At 48.3% G+C, this 22846-nt stretch overlaps 1 protein-coding gene across 6 annotated transcripts in view; it reads left to right on the top strand.

Moving 5' to 3' along the window:
- Positions 1-8793: 8793 nt before the first annotated feature.
- CRTAC1 (cartilage acidic protein 1) overlaps positions 8794-22846 on the top strand; it is a 37100-nt gene continuing 23047 nt past the window's right edge. For 2 of the 6 annotated variants that reach the window (XM_083505788.1, XM_083505793.1), the window contains exons 1-2: positions 9006-9211; positions 15989-16191. In XM_083505788.1, coding sequence (XP_083361914.1) covers positions 9155-9211; positions 15989-16191 — 260 coding nt within the window. In that variant the 5' untranslated portion in view covers positions 9006-9154. Of the gene's footprint in view, positions 8873-9005; positions 9212-9402; positions 15691-15988; positions 16192-22846 lie in introns of those variants that run through there. The other 4 variants (XM_083505790.1, XM_083505791.1, XM_083505792.1 and 1 more) reach the window with 4 other exon arrangements.

The raw sequence follows: 22846 nt of genomic DNA, 5'->3' as shown, positions 1-22846 counted from the left end.
CCAGACAGCTTCTCCTGATGCAATGGCAGGAAAAGCAGCGGCGGGCAAAATTCGCCTTTCAATATCACTACTAAGAAGTCAGGAGCCTGATTACTCTTCCACTCCTGCCCAAGCTTCCCTCCCTTGCATTTTGTCCTTCTTCTCTCCCTGCCCCTCTTTGCATGACATCCCTCCTCACCGTTCCCTTGGTGGACCAGGCCCCAGGGACCTATTTGGACTCTTCCTGTCGCCAGGACATTGCTCAAAATGTGAATTATTCATTCTCACTAAAAGCCCTTTTTGCTGTCTTGCTGTTCTCAAGCACTCGCTCTTGCTATGTAACCGGAGCTACTGCCACGCAGTCCCCTTCACTGCGGTCACCTCCCCACCTGCTGCCAGCACACATGGGTTAGGGGCTGAGAGTATCAGGCCAGGAACCAAGGAGTGTTCCTGCCCAGTAGAGCTTCGTGGTGCTTCTTTAGCTCAGCCTTCCCCAACCTGGTGCCCTTCGGATGATTTGGACTACAACTCCTATCAGCCCCAGCCAGCATGATCAATGGTCAGGAATAATGAAAGCTGAAGTCCAGAAAACCTGGAGGGCACCAGGATGGGAAAGGCTGCTTAAAACATTGTGGCCTTGGGATTTTCCATCATTCATTCTGAGTCTGCAGACAGAGCGATAGAATTACAAGGTAATCCACAGATGGGAAATGGCTAATTCTTTTTTCCGTTCAAGTTATCAGAGATCCCTTTTTGCTTGGCTCCGCTCCTCAGCTTGCTAGCCCTCCTTGGAGTACCAAGTCTAGCAGGATGCTCCAGGTGAATATTTGTGACGAAGGTACAGATGGGGTCTTTCTTAGATCAGTTTGTTTTAAAATGACCTGCATATCAGATGGCTGAGGTCGTAAGTTAGAAAGGCAGGCAGGCACCTTTGCTTTAAACAAAACAATGCTTGTTCTGGAAACTGCAGCCACAGAAAAGAAAGATCAGAACAGTCTGAGCTTTGAAGAACCATTGCAGACTTAATATTTAATCTTCTGAACTTTATTCAGTGCTCCTTTTATTTCCTTAAAAAAATGTTTAGGAGTGCTCTCATTTTGACTCAAGAAAATCACCATTTTACAGTTCAAATCGGGGAAAATGAATACAGTAAATGGACAAGAGTATAAAGGTAAAGGTACCCCTGCCCGTATGGGCCAGTCTTGACAGACTCGAGGGTTGTGCGCTCATCTCACTCTATAGGCTGGGAGCCAGCGCTGTCCGCAGACAATTCCGGGTCACGTGGCCAGCGTAACGAAGCTACTCTGACGAGCCAGAGCCGCACACGGAAACGCCGTTTACCTTCCCGCTATTTATCTACTTGCACCCGGGGGTGCTTTCAAACTGCCAGGTTGGCAGGCGCTGGGACCGAGCAACGGGAGCGCACACCGCCGCGGGGATTCGAACCGCCGACCATGCGATCGGCAAGTCCTTGGCACTGAGGTTTAACCCACAGCGCCACCCACGTCCCCGGACAAGAGTATAAAGATTCACAAAATGTTTAGGGGTATGTGTACCCCCAGAAAAAAAAGAACTGCCTTTATTTCTGACTTCGTAGTGAATCTGAAGGTGTGAGACACGGCTCTGAGAAAAATTCGGAGCTGCTGTTTCACAATGTTTTTTTACATTCGATTCATTAATTAGATGGTACAAAGCTCTGCACATAGCTCTACAACTATGCCAGTGATGATGCCTGTAACATTTAGACTTTTTTGCCATAGTTGGACTGACAGTGGAACACAAAACTCACACACACACCCCAACACACACACACACATCCCTCCAGCCCCTCTGCACCGCCATTCTTTGCCATATCTCACTGCCAGCTCTTCTCTAATATCCTGTCCATTGTTCCCAGCTCCCTGGGCTGCTGCCCCCTCTCCACAGCCTCTATTCCTTGCAGAGTCACTTGCTGCCGCTCACTGCCCCACCCACCTTTGCCACTCTCTCCCCACTGCCAGCCCCCATTCCTGTTGCTGTTCTCCTTGCTGTTTCGACACCTCCCGATTTAGTATAAACTGCCAATATCATTAGCACTCTTTATTCTTTTTGCATTGTTAATGGGGAGAAGACAACAACTCGAGCAGGAGGCATCAGGGCATCATTTTTCATATCCCGGATTCCCGCTGCCTTTCTGCCCTTCATTGTGTCAGACGCAGACCGGGGATAGGCAATACAGAGCAATTCAGTGAGCACAGCCAAGGGCCAAGCAAGGGCTCCACGAAACAGAATGCCTTCTCTATTATTCAGAGATCTCGCCAATAACAATGGTGGCTTAAAGGCAGCGCCGGAGATGTCCTTTCTGTTGTCCCTTCATGGTTATTTGTGCTCATGGTGGCATTTGGGGCAGTTATACGGGATCCTGCTTTTAAAACTGCTACACGCCTCCCTAATCTCTGAGAGGTGAGAGAACTCAGGGTTCCAGCACTTGCAGGCATTCGTCTTTCTGGAGTGACAGCAGATGTCATGGATGCTTTCGCTGACATTCCCGCATTGCAGGGAGTTGGGCTAGGCAACCCTCAAGTCCCTTCCAACTCTATGATTCTAAAAGAAGAAAAGGCTAAGGAGTAAACTACATAAATCTGGAGTCTCTACGATGGCACCTTGTATGCCTCCTTCCAGCAGCTCCTGCAGCCAAGCTGGTGCCAAGTGTATGGCTCTACTTTCCTTTGGACCACATCAGTGAGGCCAAGAGAAGGGTATTGTCATTTGGGCAGCTTGCGCTCTGTGGGGTTACTTCAGCACTGTTAATGCAGTGGTTTAACTTCACCCCCAGAGGCACACTCCATTGTCTGTTGAGACAGACAAATGGCAACGGTAGCCTTCTAAAAGCAGTAGCTCAGGGGGTCATCACCAAAGGTAAAGACTCCCACTCCCAACACAACTGTTAGGAGCCCATTCCAAGACCTGTCATTCCTGCTACCCTTCATGGTCCTCTGGATGGTGACAGTGTCCCCCTAATTAAAATAGGAGGTCCTCCCTAAATGCGTGGTGTGAGCAGATGGCATTGGAAGATGACCCCCCACAGGCCAGCTGAGAATTATTATTATTATTTATTAAAACTGTATACCACTCTTCATCCGAAGACCTTCATCTGTGGAGAATGCACACGTGGGTTTCTTTGGGCTTCTTTGTTTTCCTTGTCTTATCTCTTACGGGAATGAAACAGGAGCAGAGCCGTCAGGACACCAGAATAAGTTAAGGTACCTCTGGATGGATGCGGCAAAACGAGTTGGAAATTAGGCAGTAAAGTCCTGAGGATACAACTTCAGACTATGCATGGAAAACACCCCTTTGAATGACTGCCCTGTGTAAACCAGAAAGCAGCAGCAGAAACTCCCTGCAAGTAGAAAACTAGGACAGTGGGGAAATGGCTGAGCTAGAAACTGCCTCCCTGATGTGCTAGTTTTCCACTTGCAGGGATTTTTAAATTTTGTTTAAGGTAGAGTGTACTTGGAATTTATATTGCCTGTCTTCAGTCTGAAGTGGTGCAGCCAATTCTATTCTACCACCTCATTCTACTGCATGCATCAATCTAGTCCTGTCACTGTTTGAGACTGTACAAGTGCATGCTCATTCACATGCATATATGTGGTGGCTGTGGTGTAATTATATGCGCAAGCATACAACAAAGTGTATGGATATGTCTGCTTCTATACCAGTTCATGTGTCTCGATACACATATTTGTTATTGTGACAATATCTCCTAATTGGTGGCTCTGCGTGGTTTTCAGGTATCCTATCAGGCAGGAAAAATGAGGGCCGCTTCACACAAGATTTATTTATTTGTTTGTTTCGAAAACTAATTAGTCACATAGTCTGCTTTCAAAGCACGTGAGGTGACACACAAACCAGGGCTTAAAAAGAGAGAGGCATTTCCTACTCAGAAATCACTGCTGTGTAAGAAATTGTGCGAATCCTACCTGTGGTTTGACAAACATGTCTATTTCACCACTGTAAGTGTGCCTCATTCCCTCCTATGCACGCACACACGTGTGTGATGTATTAACTTTTCCCTTTAGCAACTTTCAAATTATATGAAGCAACCCTAATTCTCCCAAGAGGATGAGAAGTCATCACCATGCTTGTACTCTAATATGCTTAGCTACAAGGAAGAAGCTCATAAATTTGTCCCCTAAAAGCAGCTGTTTGACATACTGGGAAAATATTCCCTTCTCTAGTACCTCAACTAAAATAGAGTGAGCCATTATGTTTGCAACTCCGGTTATAGGTGTAGAAAACATGAGAAGTAAGTGTCTATGTTTGACCACCTATTGAATATAAATTATACCTGCACCTCGGCTCGAATATCGTTTTCATTTTTTGCTTTAGTCTTTGCCAATCTTAGCTCCACTGTTACTTTCTGAGGGAGTGGGTGTTCTAGGTATACACTGCACACAGCACAAAATCCACTCACACCAATGCAATCTTCTATTGCCTTTGAAGAGATAAAAGTTCCAGGCTCACACTGCGCACTTGTCTATGAAACTCACATACCGATTCCAGTCACATTGATAATAAAGAGTCCTGTGGCATGTTAAAGACTCACAGATTTATTGTAGCATGAGCTTTCGGGGACTAGTACCCACTTCATCAGATGCATGAGGTGTAGTAGTCAATAGGCAGGTGTAGAGACATAGATATTGATATACATTTAGGGAGAAGAATGTAAGCAGTGAAGTCAAATGGCAATGACATGACAATTTCCCACTGTTCTCATGCATATGATGAACTGAACGCTAGTCCATGAATGATCATGCCCAGACACATTTGGAATTATAGGGGGAAGAGCCATAGCATAGTGGTAGAAGATCTGCATTGCAAGCAAAAAATCGCAGGTTCAATCCCCTGCCTCTCCAGGAGGGACTGGGAGAGGGTCCTGCCAGAAATCCTGGATAGCTACTGCCAGTCAGTGTAGACACTACTGAGCTAGTTGGGTCAATGGTTTGACTCGGTATAAGGCAGCTTCCTATATTCCTGTGCCTGAGCACATTGGAAATTTTGAGGAAGTGCCATGGGTGGCAGTCACAAAACGGCTACTGAGTGAATGCAGCATAATGGTTACCATAACTAAAAGAGCAGAAAAAGAGAAAGGACCACAAAATGGGGATGTAGGCATGTTCCCCATTAGCCACCCCATCAATGGGGGGGACGGACACCAGCATCAGCTACCACTAGGCTTGCTTACAGAGAAAAGCTCTTTGCATCTCCCCATTGTGTAGCACAGACTGAAGGGAGAGTGTTGAATCCGGGCATCCAGTGAAATGTTGACATGTTTGATGTAGGAGAGACTGAGTGCTAGTAGGAACTGAAAGTGTCTGAAGAAAGTTTTCTGGTTTTCTGGTTACTTTTAACGAATTATATAGTTCCTGTATCCTTCTAACCTTAATGTACACTGCTTAGAGACTACCACAGTGTTAAGCGGTATATGATTTGTTGAAATAAATTAATAAGTAAAAGAGCAAAGAACCCCTCATGTGTTGTGAATTTTAAAAGAGGATATTTGCAAAGACATTTCAAGGGCATCATAGGAGGTACTGGCAGGCACACATGCTCACGGGCGCCCTGTTGGCAACACTTGTTAGTCTTTAATGTGCCACAAGACTCTTTCCTCTTTCACCTTCATCAGACTAACACAGCTACCCTCCTGATACATGGGCTTCGACCATAATAGAGATCAGGGTGGATTATTATGAAAAGATGAGTAATTGTTCCTGTGGTTAAAGCGGGGGGATTTGGAAGAGTTTTGACGTGCAAGGGTTAAGATCTGGCCTACTGGAAGACCTGTTACACATGTGTGTGACTGCTTGGGTTGTTCTGTTGTTTTTCTGTTAAAATATGCCACCACCACCACCCCAATTAGCGTAAAATGATTGCTAGGCGCAGGTCATTGTAAGCTTGCTCAATACAGTATGCAAGAAAAGAAGCAAATGCATGCAAATTGGCACTGGCAAATACTGACTCTGCTGTGGCTGGACCAACTTGAAAATGAAATTGCACTATAGAAGAGGGCACTGGGTACATCTCACACGGATGTTTCCAATATTGGATTGCTTTGGAGATGCATGAAATATTACAATCTCCAGTGTATGATGTATTCAACCACTCACATATTGCCTGCCTGATCAATGTACTTGTGAGGCAAAGAATCCCCACTCATGCCATACTTGAAACGTCAAAGCGCACATGCTTTTATCTACATGGAGATATATGTGGGGAATTAGAATACATAAAGCAGCCCTTACAGTTTCTGATGGTGTGTGTGACTTGAGCTGAAGAAGCACCCATTAACTTTGCTTTGCTGTTAGGGAAGTGGGGTTTTATAATTAACCCCCTTGCTTAAGCTCAATACCTGCTTTAGAGGGATCTGCAGCTGTATGGTTAATGATGTGGCTGAGTAGCAAAGCTATGGATCTCACCTGCAAGGGGGTCTAAGGGGTCTTCTGTTTTATATCTTGGCCAATTTTGACTGATTTCTTTGTATTCTGCAGCCACAGCACTTTGTGGTTGTTTGCAGAATAGGCAGGGGTCTTGGCTGACACTGGAAAGGATTGTTAGGAGTTCATGGGTGTGAGATGCTCCCTAAATTACTAGGTTCAGTAGGTGTTGGATGTAATGAAGGCTCAGAATGCTAAAACTGTGCTAGACCAGTGTATTAGATGCTTCTAAATCCTCTGGAATTAACATGTGTTAAGGGCTAATTAAGATAGACTAAGCTTCCTTTGTTGAGGCAGTCACCAGAGGGATGAAGCATTAAGGACTACAATGGACCAAAGGAACTCACCATAGACTGCAAAGAGGTGTGGCAACTTTCACTCAAGAGATAAAGCCAAGAGCTTAGAGAAGAGGGGGAGGAAGCAATATGGGCCAGAAGCTTAGAGAGTAGGAGTTATGTGGCAAACAGATAACAGAGAAATGGCTGGCAGCTGTTTGAATCCAGGACTGTGCCTAGGAAAGAAGCAAGACTCTCTTGGGGTACGATGCTGGGAACCCCTTCATCGTAGGCTCAAGCTGCATATATGCGTAAATAAACCATATATCATAAAGACACCACAGTATACAAGGTGCCTCATTTTTTCCTAAAGGAAATACAGACTCTGAAACCCCCTGAATCTCACACTGCTGTGGAGTACTTGCCCCAAAATTGGATCTTGGCATCCAGGGAATTCTCCTTTTATGCCTATATATTTTTTCCTTTGCCACCAACAGTCTTAAGGGCCAGATAGAGGTCTAGAGGGCCACTTGTCTTTCCACCCCTTGACATCTGGACCATGCTAAGGTGGTTCTAGTAGCCTGTACAAACAGACACATCCAGCCTAAGCCCTCACGGATCCTGTGAATATGCTACCCTGGCTGAACTGGCTCCCACGTGCTACGGTCTTACGGAAGGACTCTCCTCAACGCGACTCATTTAAAAAAACAAAAAACAAAAACGCAAGACCAACACGTGCGCTTACATCTGCAGCCAGACTAGAGAAATAAAGAGTAATTTCCTTTACAAGACCATAGTGTAATCTCCCTAGTAACAGCGCGCAAAGGGCTTGGCGCCCTCCTGGTACCGCGAAGAACTCAGCAGCCCAGGAAGCGCCCAAAGTAGTCGAAGTCCAAGCAAGGGACACTCAGCCATTGGGGGTCTCAGGTGCAACGTGCTCTAGGACCTAGCAGCCCTTCCTTAAGGGAGGGAGTGGGTTGGTCAAGCCAGAGCCAGAACTTGATGGGACTGGGACGGCTAGCGGAAGTGTGAATGAGCTTTGGCAAGGACCGGATGTTGCCACGACCCTGTCCTTGCTTGCCCGATGCCGCCTCCAGGATCCGACACGGGATGCACCGGCACAGCACCAGTTGCCGGGGAGCACAAACAGCGCTTGCTTGCCTGCTTGCGCTCCTGCCATGCTCGCGAGCATCTGCTTGGCCGCTGTGAGAACAGGATGCTGGAGAGGACCCGGCTCCTCTTGGGCTTTTGCTCGTCTCTTCCACTCCACCCCGCACACACGTTTAGTTAGTGGTGGTCGGGGGCGTATCTGCTGTCCACATCTTCAACCAAAGTTGGAGAGCTTAAGAGGCTCATCACTAGGCAGACAACGGAGGAGTCGCACGAGGCGTTGGTACGGCTCAGAACCACATCGGGGTGAAGGAGGAAAAGCGGCGGGATGTGTGTGCAAGAGCCTAAGAGAAAAGGGTGCCAGCCCAGGGTGGTGTGGTGGGTGCTATTTGGCAGAAGAGAGTGCAATGGAAAGGGGTGTTGCTGCCGGGATGAGAATGCCACATTTTCCAAGGCTACAGCTCAGGTGTACAGCCCGGCTCCCCCCCCCCCCAATATCTCCAATTATCCCTGGGATGATCTCCTGCTGCTCCAGTCCGTTCATCCTTTGCTTCCCTAGGCAAAGCCGCCGCTGCCGCTCCTATCTTCACCGGAAAGGAACAGTATGGAGCGTGTCACACGGCAGTATATATATATATATATACTGTATATGCATTCTGCCGGCCAAGATCAGCTTCGGGGAGGCGAGCGAACTGGAGGTGGAGTGGGTGGAGGTTTGGTGGGAGGGGGCGGAACATCTCCCTGCCCTCCGCTTGCCTCGGGGTCTCCCCGGGAGCCCATCTACGGGTGCGCGTCGTCGGGGCTGCTGGGCTCGATTCCAGCTCTTGCCACTCCGATCCGGCAAGCCCCGCTCCCTGGCGAAGGTTACCAGCTGTGCTCTTGAAAGAGGCTGCACCCCCCCCCTCCTCCCGCCTCGCCCTCCACACACCCCAGGCCCCCGCCCCCGCCCGCCCCCCAACATCCTCCCCGCCCGTCACAGTTTGGCTCCGTATTGATCGGCGCTGCCTGGCCGCGCTTCCCCTGCAATTCCAGGTAGTAAATCAGTGCCAGGCGGCCCAACCTCCCGGCGTCGCCATTGGGTGCCCGGCTCCGCTCGGGCCGCACTGATTGGCCGCCTGCCGGGCACAAGGCTTTACATAAAGAGGCGCTCGCGCTCCGCTGGACTTGCCCAAGCTCGAGAAGGGGCGGAGGAGCTCCACGCCGGGAGCCAGGGAGACGCGCCAGCACCAGCAGCAGCAGCAGCAGCGGAGGCGCCAGCGAGCGGGCAGGCAGGCAGGCAGCACCAGCTGCGGACATTGGGGCAGCCCGCCCGGGATGCTCCGTGGCCAGCTGGGCGGCATGGTCCTGCCACGGGCCCCCGCCGCCTGCCCGGTGAGTAGAGCTGGCCGCGACCCGGCCGACGGGGCGAAGTTTCCCAAAGAGCCGGAGAAGAAAAGTTGGGCGCTTGCGAGTGAGCCGGAGAGGCGGGAAGGGCGCACAGGGCGCGCGCGCTTGCGCCCCGCTTCCCCGGACGCCAAGCGGCGCCAGCGAGCCGGGCGGGCGGAAATGGGGACTGAGAGTGGGACTCGGAGGAGAGCCATGGGAGCCCGGAAAGCTGGGCAAGTGGAGTGGAAGGGGTGGCCCAGAGAAGTGGGGTCTAACTAAGGGAAGAGGTTCTGGCTTTGAGGAGGACTAAAGTGGGGTGGGGGCACCCTTCCCGTTCAGGTCAGCTTCAGCTCTTGCCTGGGGAAGGACTTTGCCTCTCTGGTTGCCGCGCCCCCCGACAGCGAGCCGGGAACAGGCATCCCAAGAGTGCCAAGGTCTGCTTGCTGTTAAGGTGACTGCTTTTGTCTCCACACTGCACCGGCGGCAGCTGCTGGCTGTGCCCCAGCTTGGGGCAGGCAGGCCACCCTGCAGTGTGGCACAGGGGAAACAACGGGGGGGGGGGCAACTCTGAAGAACAACTCCCTAGGCACTAGGTGGGAGGCAGGGAGAGGTATCTGTGGCTGCTTCCCGAACACCCTGGGGGGTGAGCCCTGTCCCTTTTGCAGGGAAGGTCTCCTGCAGCATTAATGCAGGTTGTGGGCTGGCATTTAGCGGGCTCAAGGAAGACAGCAGTGCAGCCCAGGACAGGAACATTTTTCTTCTTGTTCTCAGCAGCGGTTCCAGAAAAATAGAATTTGAAGGAAAAGCAGCCCTGAAAGACTTGAGCAGGACCTGAACCCTAATGTGGTGATGATGCCACACATTAGTCTTGCTGGATTTGTTTGTGCTCAGATTGCTTGAACTAGTAGTACTTTGGAAGATAATATGGTGGCTTGGGCCGGTGGGGGGGGGGAGACAGAGGAGGTGTCTCGTGATGTTTCCAGGCTATTTTGATGCTACCACAATTGATTGGCTGTTCAGTTGTGACGTCACCGAGGAAAATGTGGGCATGCATTTGGATAATGACATTGTGAGCTAGTGATGTCACTAGTCCACAGTAGCGCAGGCAGTGTTATCTCACTGCGAGGTTGCTGGAGGGCCGTGCTTTATAACAGAGATGGCGGTGCCACGGGGGCTATGAAGTCATTTAGGATAAATAGCAGGAACTGTGTACAATGGCAGCTGCTTGCTGGTGCAGAGCAACAATACTATTAAAATTTTGCTTCTGTTGCATCCTCTCTCTGGATGTCCAGGATTCGCCAAAGAACATGTCTTGGCCTTGTCGCCTTGGAGCGAATGGGACACAGCTCCCTCTCTCTCCATGATAGGAAATAAAACAGTGCCTTCACTTGGGAATTATCAAATGCCCATGCTAGCATGTCATGCAGATCCCGCTGTCTGCCCCCAGCATGCAAAGGCCCTGCTGTGTCACTAGCAGGACCACCTACCTTCCTGTAAGCCTCTAATGCTATCTGCTCCTTAACTCCTACTGAGTTAAGTGTATCTCCGTCCATTTGTGTAAATGGGTGCAAATTGCAGTGTAATCAACCACACCCTGTAGGAGCATGCAAGACATGGAACTGCGCAGCTGCTTCCATGGCCCGAGAGGTGCTTTCTCCTTTGCCCGGTGGAGAACCAGCACTGCCCATTTGAGAAACTTTTCACCTCCTTGGTGCCATATCACCACTTTAACGTCAGAGTGTTACAAGCACTGGAGTTGGGCAGGCAACACAGAATGCAGAGAAAGGGGATCTGTCTATGACCACAGCAAGCTGTCCAGGGCAAATTTACTGCAGTGCGGGCACTGAGTGGGCATTCTTGTACACATTGCATCCTTTACTCAAGAGCTGGCCCGTTTAGTGGGACAGAAAATGGTGGTGTGCAGGGCACAAAGTCATGGAGAGGACTTCCATCAATGTCCACATTCGGAACAAGATGGCGACCAACTGCTTTTTTCCCCCTTCTCCAGCTGCCAAGGGCATCTCTAAGAGCATATCTATACCGTGGATCCCCTTAGCAGGCGACTGCCAAGATGCCTGACCCCAGTTCTGAGCCCAAGCTTGGTCCAAGGACAGACTGGACTGGTGCCTGGATGTATGCCATCTTACCTAGTCTCTACTGTCTCCATTCTCAGAGCTGCCCATAAGAGACAAGGGAAGGGATTATTAAACAACCCAGCAATAAGCAGGCAAAGGCCCAGCTCTCCTTCTTTGCTTGTACACAGTTTCCTCCCTTGCTCAGAGTGAAGACCATCTCCCTGGTCTTTGGGAGGGTCCCTTTTTCCTGCCCAGGTGCCTGATACTCATGTCGTATTCTGCTGCCTTTCCCTGCACCATCCGACATTTAATGCCATGGGCACATTGCACTTGGTGGGGCTGGACTCTTGCTGCATCCAAAACAAGAGACTAGCATCCTGAGAATAGAAGCAGCCATCAGCCACTCTGGGACTAGATCATTCATTTTTGTCTCCCACCGCCAATTCAGTTCCCTTTTGGATGCTCTCCAGGCTCCAGGAAGAAGGTGTTAATCAGTTAATCAAGTGAAGGGATCAGACAAAATCTTCTCTCATCACGCAATTCATGCCTGGTAAAGACTTTCATATAGGAATCTCTGGGGAATGTGTGGTCATTGTGCCTCTGGGAGTTTTCTTTGCTGTGTGCATGTCCTGGGAAGTTGTGGTTTGCTAGTGTGAATACAAAGTTGTGGGGCTGGGGAGTAGAGACTTCCAGGGCTGTAGTTCAGTGACAGAGAATCTGCTTTGCATGCAGAAAATCCTAGGTTTAATTCATGGCATCTCCAGATAGATCTGAGAGAGACTCCTGTCTGAAATTCTGGAAAGCACCTTACATTCAGGGTAGATGATAGGTACCAACATGAAGCCAGATGGACCAGTGATCTGGCTGAGTATTAGGCAGCTTTCTGTGTTCCTGTGTTCCATGATCTACAACTGGGTTGGGGAATTTGTGGTCCTCCAGGTGTTGTTGAGCTGCAACTTACCCTCGTGACCACTGGCCAATGCTGATGGGAGTCCCAACAACATCCAGAAGGCTCATTCCTCATGTAAACAGTTGCCTCCCCCACTTCACGTTTATGTATGGAATACCATCAATGTAAGGGACTCTCTAATTTGTTAAGCAACTATGTTGTGACATTATGCTTTTAGAGACCAGGTTGTCCAAGCTCCAGTGGGAAAGTCGAGAGCCCCTGGGAGGGGGAAGAAGGGTTACAAAGATCAACTGTGTGACTGTCTGCTTGACTGCCTTGTGCACAGGTATAAGCACTCTCGCTGTGTGTAGAGGAAGGCAACTTAATTAATAGCCATTTCCCTAATGATCTATCTGGAGTTCACTGATGTATGGGTTTAATTAGCCCAAACCAAATGCTGGGAGCCCGATGGTAGAACACACCATCTTTGTCACCAGGTACCTGTTACCATCCTGTTCTAATTTGACAACAAGTTAATCTGGGCTTGAACTGGAGGGTGGTGCTAGCACCCAGACTGCCAGCTCTGTGTGATATCTTGCTTGCTGTGGCCCAACACCTGGGAGACGTACCCTCCTCTCCGTAAGCTCCTGCCTAATCCCAATGCTTGGAGGAATCTACGGCACTCTTCAGACTATTTTCATGGTGAGTGGATAGAGGCAAGATCCTATCTGAATAACAGGACTGTGCGTGTTGGCTCCTGTCATGTTGCACCATGACTGTGAGCAGAATTCTCTAACTCTCATATATCAGGCACCCATTGAAGTTTGATCTGAGACGGACTTTTAAACCAGTGGGGTATTTATTAGACAGCCTTCTGGCTACTTGTCAGGCAACTAATTGCCAGCCACACCATGAATCCCACTGCCCTAAACGTTATTATATAAAAGGCAATGACCACTCAAGCACCACTTATTCCCCCTTCAGGAAATAACACTGAGCATATGGTGAGTGAGGCAAGGTTTTGGAGCTAGCAGGATCTAGCTGGCTCTGGACCAAGAGCTGAATGGATTTGGGATGTGTCTGGTTCTGGCACTATATGCTGCTGCTGGCCTAAGGTGAATCGGATGCTTCTAAGGATTCTAGCCCACCCCTTTATGATGGGTCCAAGCCGGGAAATTGCTGCAGAAGGTTGAAACCATGCAGAAACACTTGCGTAGCCAAGCTACAACTCAGAGGTGGGTATGGGGAAGTGAACAGCAGATCTGCATGCTGGAGTCTACAACACAGCCAGGTACTGCCACAGGGGAATGGGGGAGCCCCAAATGGCTAATGGTGGAGCTAACCAGGTGTTCTCCATAGGAATGATCATAAGACATATTACATGTTTTGCTTTGCACTTTGACCACCCTTTTGTGCACACAATCAGGGTGGATAAAGTATCCCCGAGAGGCTTTAAAGACAGTATTGATCCTAGCCATTGGCTGCATTTATAAGAATGCTCCAAGCTGGCAGCCCCAGAAAAAGAAGAAGCTGCTTATTAGCGTAAGTTGTCAAGTTTCCATATGCACACAATGACAGAATGAGAAAGTGCCTCCCCTGCCAAGCTCCTGGCTACCCTGATTGCATGTACAGATTTGGAAAGGGGTGGCTTCAACCTGTTTTAAGGATTAGCTCCATTAATTATGAAAATGCACCCTCAAGTGCAGGAGGGTGGTTCTGATCTGAGACGCTTTCTAAACAGCCCCTTGAACTGGGAAAGTGTCCTCTGGTGCAGGACACTGTCTCTGCTCTACCTCTGCCTGTGTCACACATCTGATGGCTTATCCTGTAGGAGGAGCCAATAAACAATCTGGATGTGGCTTAATGTTGAGAAGACCCTGCCTTAAGGAGCAGGCTAGATGCTTCTTAATACCTTCCAGCTTTATGATGCTATGAGTCCCTAATTATTATACAGACAAAGCCAGGGGGCAGGGTTTTTTCTAGAACAGAAGTGTGATCTCACCATGTCTTTGCACACATCTTTGGATGTTGTTTATATTCCCTAGTGTGTAGTTTTACTGGTGTGCCCATCCTATACACACTGAAAGGTGCCTTTTCCTTCAATGTGTTTATATACTTCTCATAACAAATAGGAGAGCCCATGACCAGCTTTAGATTCAATCCAGATGGGTGGGGTATAATTAATTTATTGTTGTTATTATTATTATACTACAGATGTGGTGAAATGGAATAGTATAATTATTTGTTTGTTGCTTGCTTGTATATGTATCCCACCTCTCCCCATTTAATCCTCAGAACAACCCTGCGAGGTAGGTTAGGCTGAGAGTAGCTGGCCCAAGGTCACCCAGTGAGCTTAACAGGGCCCCAGTCTTAGTCCAGCCCACTAACCACTGAGCCACACTGGCTCACCTTGACACTCCAAATTGAGCCTCCTTGATTAAGGGCAGTATACTTCTGGCTGGCTGTTGGAGGGATAAACCTGCTTACAAGTGTTTCATGGCCTTGGCTGGAAAGAGACCTGAATTAGATGAACCCTTGATCTGATTTAGGAAGGCCATTTATGCTTATGGCTTTAATGAACTTAGATCTCTGTAAGGCCTTTTCCATTATGAGAAATGTTTGTAGTGTCCCACTGGGAGTCTGGGGGTACTGAAGGCCTTTCCACTTTTGTAGCAATTGAAAATTTCTGTCTATTTTGCCCATGCATCATACAGTGTGTTAATTCTCTATGAGTGCTAATTTAATTTCACGGTCACCAGCAAACGTCTGGCTAGCAGGAAGGCTGTGCATATATACATCTTCCTATAGAAGTGACAGAACTCCAGATTGAAGATAAGCACACGAGTACTGTTTCTGCCTGGCACTCAGTTTATAGCTGCTCCTCTCCCCTCCCTCCCTCCCTCCCTCCCTCCCAGCCCAGTCCAGTCCAGAGACAGAATCTTCTGTTTCTCTTTGATGCAGTCAAAGGGTAGAGATGGGTCATTCTGCTTGGAGGCACAGGCTAACTCAGGATCTCCCTCTTCCTATCAAAGTCCTGAAGAGGGCAGAGTATCTGTGAGGTCTAATCCACTGTCGTTTTTGTTTGTTTTCTCTTCAACCATGATGTGGAACTCTGGAGCAAGTCTGGTTTCGCATCCCAATGTGAAATCTGTGCGACAGCTGAATTCACTTTAGGTCAAAAAAATCCCCACCCTAGACTTTTTCTCTCTCTTTTTTGCATCAATCGTAGTCCTAACACTTCCTGCTTTGGGCACCAGCCCAAGGCTGCCACAGCTTTCACATTCCAGAGCTCTCCCCCAGCAAGCCCAGAGGATTAAGAAACACAACTTCATTGCTTTTCCTTATTCCTGCTTGCACTGAATGGGGGAGTGCGGAGGATCACTGGCACTTGAGCAATAGGCAACCAGGCCTAAACCCAAAGACTGGGGCTTTTTGCCTGGGATCTGCAATGGCAGGGTGGCTCTCTCCCAACAATAAGGCAGGCTGCATCAGATCGCCTGCCAAATGCAATTATTTGCAGGGTAAGTAGCACTGAAACAGGCAGATTCTCTGTAGGCGCATAGTCTGCCATGGATGGAGACCAGGGGGATTTCTGAAGTACTAACACCATCTGAGCCCAGGCTAGAACAAGGCGGGATTCATTCACTTCCATATCCAAATAAGAAGGCCTGAGAGGCTCATCTCCCTTGGGAAGCAGTCACACACATTGAAAACTGTGACCAGAAATATGGCTCAGAATTTACGTCTGGGGGAAAATTCCCCAGCAGCTGGATGGGTGAGGGCAACAGGACTGACAGTCTCCTGCTTCTCTCCTTGTAGATGTCAAAGTGGCGGCTGTTATTGTTGTGGAGCTTGGTTCTGGCTTGGCCTGGTGAAGGATCTCAGCGAAGTGAGCCCATGTTCACAGCCATCACGGATCAGATCCTCCCGCCTGACTATGACAGCAATCCGACACAGCTCAATTATGGTGTGGCCGTGACTGATGTGGACCAGGATGGAGATTTTGAGATCATCGTGGCTGGGTGGGTACCATGGATAATGCTGGGTGCTGTCAAAGGTATGAGAATGGAGGTGGCTGCCAGGAAAGAGGGTGCCATGGTTGGGGTGAGCTTTGACATGATGCAGGACTAGGCAGGTTTACATACACATTCCCAAGTCTAGGCTAGGTATACATGCATCTTTGACATGTCTCTCTGAGGCGGAGTGGGTGTGGGTGGGGAGAGATTGCATGTACTTTAAGGTTATTTTGGAGATTCTAGGCTGGAGGCAAGTGTAGGCTTGATGTTGTCTGGTGTCCTCAACCTCCCCAAGGCAGCCTGCCTTTGTTCTAGAGCAGGGGTGAGAAACCTTTTTGGCTCCTTTGGCCAAATTTGACACCAGGTAATTGGGCGCTTTGAAGTCCTAAAGTCGGGACTTCAAAGCACCATGCACATGCAGTCCAGTGGGCTTCAGCTGATGGGTGGTAGAGCCAAGTCCTGCTTGATGCAATCATCCAGCAGATTTTGGTTCTAGCCACCTTTTGCTTTGGCTGAAGCCTGTTTTCCCTTGTCAATGCACAACTGTGGACCCACTTTTAAGACTTCTGATTTGTGCATTGGCAACTGTGTCTATACCAGCCCCACACTGATGTCACATTGACATCAAGTGTGGGGCAAGTGTGTGTGGTTTGGCGGAAACGACCTCACATGCAATATCTGAACCCCTGGCATGGGCCAAGTTTGGTCCATGAGCTGGAGGGCAGGTTCTAGAGGAATGAAAAAGGTGTATATTTCTGCTCTTTCATTCTGATGTTCAACATGCTGGGGTCAAGCTGTAGTACCTGAAATAAACCTGAAGTAATAATAGCGCAAAGGTACGGATGGAGGCCTGAACGTGCATCTGCAGTAAAGCTTTCCTTTAGCAGCTGTCTTCCCAAGTCGTTTCTCTGACAAACTGTTTCTGCCTGCAGCTGCCTTAGAGCCCCCCTTGCCAGCTGGCCACCCGGGAGTCATGACCTGGTGGATGGGCATTAGAGGGGGGCTGTCCCTTTATACTTGCCCACCACTTGTATAACTTGTCCGGCCCATAAAACATTCTCTGAATTGCACTGAGCTGGGGGAAGGAGCATATATCTGCCGGATAACTTTTATGTCTGGCGGTTCCTGGATCGTATTCACCTCTTCGGCTGAGTTCACTTTCCAAAGAAATCTCATTTCTTCGTAGCCTCTGTCTCCCGCTGAAACCCTTGAATTCCTCCTTAGGTGTTGCTCTGTCCTGCCCGTCCTTAATGCAGCAGCAAGATAAAGTAATAACACGGCTTGTAAAGGCTTGGGGATATTAGGGTCCCAGAATTTTCTCTTGGGCTGCTGCGCTCAGCTGTCCAAAGCCACGTTGTGTGTTTTATGGCCACCCATGTCCCCTGCCTCCTTGCCCCACCTTGCTCCATGCAAGCACATTCTGGATTTGCCTCTGTGGAACAGAGCACCCCATCCCAAGCTCCCCCAGGCCAGAATGCTTTCATTCTCTTTGTGCTGCATGAACACAAAATGAAGCACAATTTCTTTTGCAGTAACAAGTTCAGCTGAGGGGTTGGCTCCTTTACTTTGTGATACAGGGCCCAACTTGTTTTCCAGGCATCGTTATATAAAGTAGATGCACGTCCTTCCATTCAGAAGGATCCTGGGCTCTCGTTCTTTAACATTACAAACAAGTGAGTCATGCAACAAAATGTTGCAATGTGGAATTCAAGATTCCAGGCACTCATTCCGTTCCATTTTCCTACCCCTAAAGTCTGCCCCTCTTCTTTTTTTTTGCATTCCTTCTTATACCTCCTTCATGTGTGTGTTTGGTGCTATATTCGCTGAGCATCAAAAATAAAAGCTATATCCCATTTGTCCTAATACCCAACACCCTGTATCACCTGTGTTAATGCTGAACTGCTGTGGTGTGTGCCTTGACCTGGTCATCCACTCAAAGGCGAGGCAAGCCCTCTCTCTTTTCGCCAAGTCCTCTTGCCCAGCTCTAAGGTCAGCAGCCTTTGACACAGTCTATGCAGATGAGCTGACTTCATGCACACTTAGCTAGCTCCTTTCCTCCAAGTGGATAGCCATTCTTTTCCAGTGTGTGGTCATCCGCATAGCAGCACACTTCCTGGCTGCAGAAGTTACCCTCGCCCCATCAGCATTATCAGGCCAGAGTTTCCACCACATTCTTTATGATGTGGCTGCCATCTTGTAATTTACTTACTTGTTTACTTACAGTATTTCTGTACTGCCCAGTAACAAAAGTCCCTTGGCTGGTTTGCACTAAAACAAGACAATAATATGTGAAAATATAATAACAGGTAAGCATAAAACTGAAAACAGACTAAACCTAGCAGCAGAATAAATCCAGATTTAAAACCAGCAGTGGAGAACAACAACAGTGGAAAAGATCTTAAAAGTGCTAAGAAATTTAAGATAGAACTTTTAAGACAGGGAAGCCTAGGAACACAAAAAGGAGTTCATCTGGCACCAAAAAGACCACAACAGAGGCAAGAGGTTTTAGGGAAGGCATTCCAAAACAAAGATGCCCCACTAAAAGGACTCTTTCTCACTCTCTGGTTGCTACCCACCAAACCTCATTCACTGGGAGTACCAGTGAGAAGCCTCAGAAACTGACCATAGATAGTGTTTGACTGTGCCAAATATGTGAGACAAGGCGATCCTTCACGTATCCTTGCCCCAAGCAGGTTAGGACTTTTGACTTGGAACCCAAACTACCTTACCCTCTCCCTAGTCTTTAGGGTTGAGTATCTGACGGCAGGAAAAAGCAATGTGAAAAAATGGTTTGTACCTAAGGAAAAGCAAAGGTTCCCTTGCTGTGACTAGGCACTCTGGCCATGGTATCTCACCTGGACTGAGCAGCTGCTGGCATTCTCTTGGAGGGAGGGGCAAGCCTTTCCTCTCCAGGTTCTCTCTTGCTGTGCTGACAGGCCTCGGTGTGCACCAATTGACATTGTGTTAATTGGCTGCAGAGCGAGGAAGTGCCCCAGCTCATTATTGGCATACTTGGCTTGCAAAGGTGCACAGCAGTGAGCAAGGCATTCAGCTGTGCGTATCCCCAATCTTCCTAGTTCCAATTGGCGGGGATGAGGAGCAGAGTTGAAGCTTGGCCAGCTGCTTGAAGAGCCAGCCATCCGGCCCATTCCACATTGTCCTGATAGGGATCCAACAGTTTTGCATCTGGAGGGAGCAAACATCAAGGGAGGTTTCCATGCAAGCATAATAAAGACTGTGTGTCCATATATGTGTGCAGGTCCAGGAGGGCATCCTTGAGAGGACAGCCCCGCCCCCATGAACCATACTGCAATAGCAGCAGGATTTCAGCTGTATCCCAAGGATCCCCTTAATCTGCCAGCCAAATAAGATGCAGTCCTCAGCAAAGGAAGTGTCAGGCAATACACAGATTGCCCTGATTGGACTGTCCCTTGGAGACCTCTGCACATGTTCCTTGTGTTCCCTTCCAACTCTACGTTTCTATGATTCTATGTTCTAGACTGTCAGGAACTGCAAGCCACAATACTTTTAACACTGTGAGACAGAAACCCCACACCTCATGAGACAAATCTAGGCTGTGGAGATCTGCTGCTACCATTACTACTAATATTAACACGGATATAATTATGAAGACTGCTGTCCTCATGACACAAACAATTTGAAGGAACTCTGATTCCAGTGAGTTCTGCTAAATCATGGATTACTGGGATTGCACAATTTCTTTACAGCAGGAATAGCCAACATGGTGCTCTCCAGACAATGCTCAACTCCAGCTTCCATCAGTCCCAGCCAGCATGGCTGGTGATCAGGGATGATGGGAGTCCAATGACTTCTGGGGGGCTGTGGAAACACCATCCCTGATCTACAGCATCTCTGGCGGGTCTATATCTGATCTGACTTCTTAAAGCTTTATTAAAGGGAAATGTCTGCATCAGCTCAGCAAACTTGCTCATTTACCTGTATTTGTGCTTAACCTGAATCCATCCATCCTTTTTGTCCCGTCGTCCCACTGACCTTTCTTCATGGACTTGCATTCCAAACCTGGCATCTCCATCATTCTGTCCTGAACTGTCACCAATTTGTCAATGTTCTTATTAAAGGAGACGCTACTTCTTCAGCGGTGGCTTGAGCAGTGCTGAACAGAGCAAGTAGGTTCTGCTTCTTAGACACACTGCTTCTGAGAAGGCAACCTCAAAACAACATTTTGTCTGCTTTTGCCATACTCCTAGCTCACATTTAGTTTATGATCCACTATATCTCCAGACACTTCTCAGCAGTATTTACTGCCAACCTAGCCAAGTTTTTCTAAAGTTCAGCTGGGGTTTTTTCCTTCAAAATGCTTCCTATTTTCCTCTTTTCCCCCAGCTCACCTGTGGCTAGGATTTTGATTTGCCAAATTCATTTTTAATTTGACTCCTATCGCCTAAAATGTTCGCAGACCTTGCTAGTTTTGTGTCACTTGCAAGATTAATACGTAGGTTCTCCAGCTTGCTAATAGAAATCAAATAACACCAAATCCAGGTCTGATCTATGTAGAAGAGCTTCAACAACGCATTGAGTGTTCTCTGGGGAGGAATTCCATTATTTCTCCACCCGTCAGATGGTAGCATTTCCCCTTTCATCTTCTGGTTTTGTCATTAGTGCTGGTGCAACTCCAAGAAGCATCCTATAGCAAACACCCCCTCACATGCCCAGTATCTCCTCCAGCTCACGCCAGAGAAGCTATTGCTGTCCAAGATGTGCTCATACCAGAGACTGGCTGAGTCTTGCTGAAGTGAGACCAGGCTGACCTGGCGATCTCTGTTGCAGGTATCTTCCTTCCTCTGCCAATGGAGTGTCTGCCTCCAAGCTGACTATATTCAGCAATGTCAATTCAGATACCACTTCCACATGGTCCATGGCCACATTGTTGATACTTGGAGTCTTCATAGCACAGATGCTGCTGTTGTGCCTGGATGCAAAATGTTAGCAGTGGGAGGGGGTGTGCTAAGGAGCTGAATGTCTCACCTGAAGACAAGTCTGGGCACAAGCAGGTTTGCTGCTGTTGACTTCTCTTTGAATCACTGACACGTGCTAGCTCAAGGGTTTACTGCCAGTCCCAGAGTAAGTGCTCACTGTGGTCTGAAATGGGATTGTGCCTCTACTCCCATTGCTAAGGAGTCTGTTTGGATGACCCATCCCATCTGTGTTCTGTAGTCTTGACAAGGGCGGTGCTCCATATTTTCCTGGCCTAAGAATGAGGAGTGGTTGGGCCAGATGGGAAGGGGGGGGGGAATTAAAACCCTCCCAGGGAGCTTGGCTGCAACCATCCCAGGGAGATGTGGAGGGGGGGGAGGCAATTATCTGCTTCCCTCCCGTGCCAGGCCATAACCATAAACAGAGACGGGACATTTCATAACCCAATGACTGCTGCTTGTGTAACTTGTTTATCCGAGGCCAGGGTATAGCGCTTGCTGAGTCAGCCCAGGCAGAAAGCCCTAAGCTGGGAACTGGTGCTCACTCATCTGTTCAAGAGGCACTAGACAACTTTTTAAAAACTGGAAAGGGAAAGGCAACAGAACGTCTTTGCAACTCCTCCTGCATGCGTCCTAAGGAGATCCTCTCAAAATTCAGGCACCTATCTGGTACAAGTAACTTAGCTGAGATTATTACAAGATCCGGGAGACTTTGAGCATGTTCATACATATCAAAAAGCTACATTTTAAGCTTCATGTACTCCCTTTAATTTTCCGATGTCCAAATGAGTTTTATGGGCCCTAGAGCAATGAAACGGTTTGTAGTAACAGTGCCCAGCCCTCTGCTCCAACTTGCCTGGCTTTGGGAACAAGGTGGGAGAGCATTTATTCTGCTTCGCCATCCTGGATCTCTTAAAGCCTTTAGCACTGGAGTTGGCAAGTTCACCTGGTTAAGCGGCAAAATACTTTTCTCAGCTCTCTTGGGAAAGCCTTTATCGAGGAGAAGTGGTGTTGTGCTTCCTTAACAAGAGAGACTAGAGTTAGAACTATGCAAAATCATCTGCAGGCCGAGTTCCTTTCTCATGCCTAGCTACTTCTAATTTGCTTTTGCACTTGTTCCTTATGCGTGTCTGGCTCCTTGAGAGAGGGGCGGAACTGTCTTATCCAATAAAGTTTCTTAGCTGCTCAGATCTAGAGCGCTCTGGATCACAGACTGCCACCTTTCCGGAAAGACCTTCACCACAGCCTAGGCAGCACTGTGCTTTTCAGTAGGGTGCATGTCCAATCAGGCAAAGGCTATGCCAACCACAAAAATGTCACATAGAAATAAGACTCTGGAAGAACTCAGAGCAGCTGTTAACCCTTTCACATGGCATTCATCATACGAAAGCCTCCTTCCTATTCATGATTACAGATGGGGAGGAGGGGGAATATTGTAGCCAGTCATATGAGAAAAGCTTCAGATCATCTGGCTATCATGTACTGGTTGAAATCATTGGGAAGCATCTGAATCCATGTTCTGTTTGAGAATGAAGAAATGGACAGTGTGAACATTTATAGGAACTCATTGCTTCTGAGATGGCTTCAGTGATGGTGTGGTAGATTTCCCAAAGCCAGTTTTTTCTTCTCCCAAGTCTCACAGGCACTAGCACTTTCAGGTGAATCTGGCCAATATATTGATATGTTCACCTCTGATGCACCTCTGA

The sequence above is a fragment of the Podarcis liolepis genome, assembly GCF_965112155.1.
Source record: "Podarcis liolepis genome assembly, chromosome: 5".
Lineage (NCBI taxonomy): Eukaryota > Metazoa > Chordata > Lepidosauria > Squamata > Lacertidae > Podarcis > Podarcis liolepis.
The sequence above is the reverse complement of the archived record's forward strand: the minus strand, read 5'-3'. Positions and strand labels throughout refer to the sequence as shown.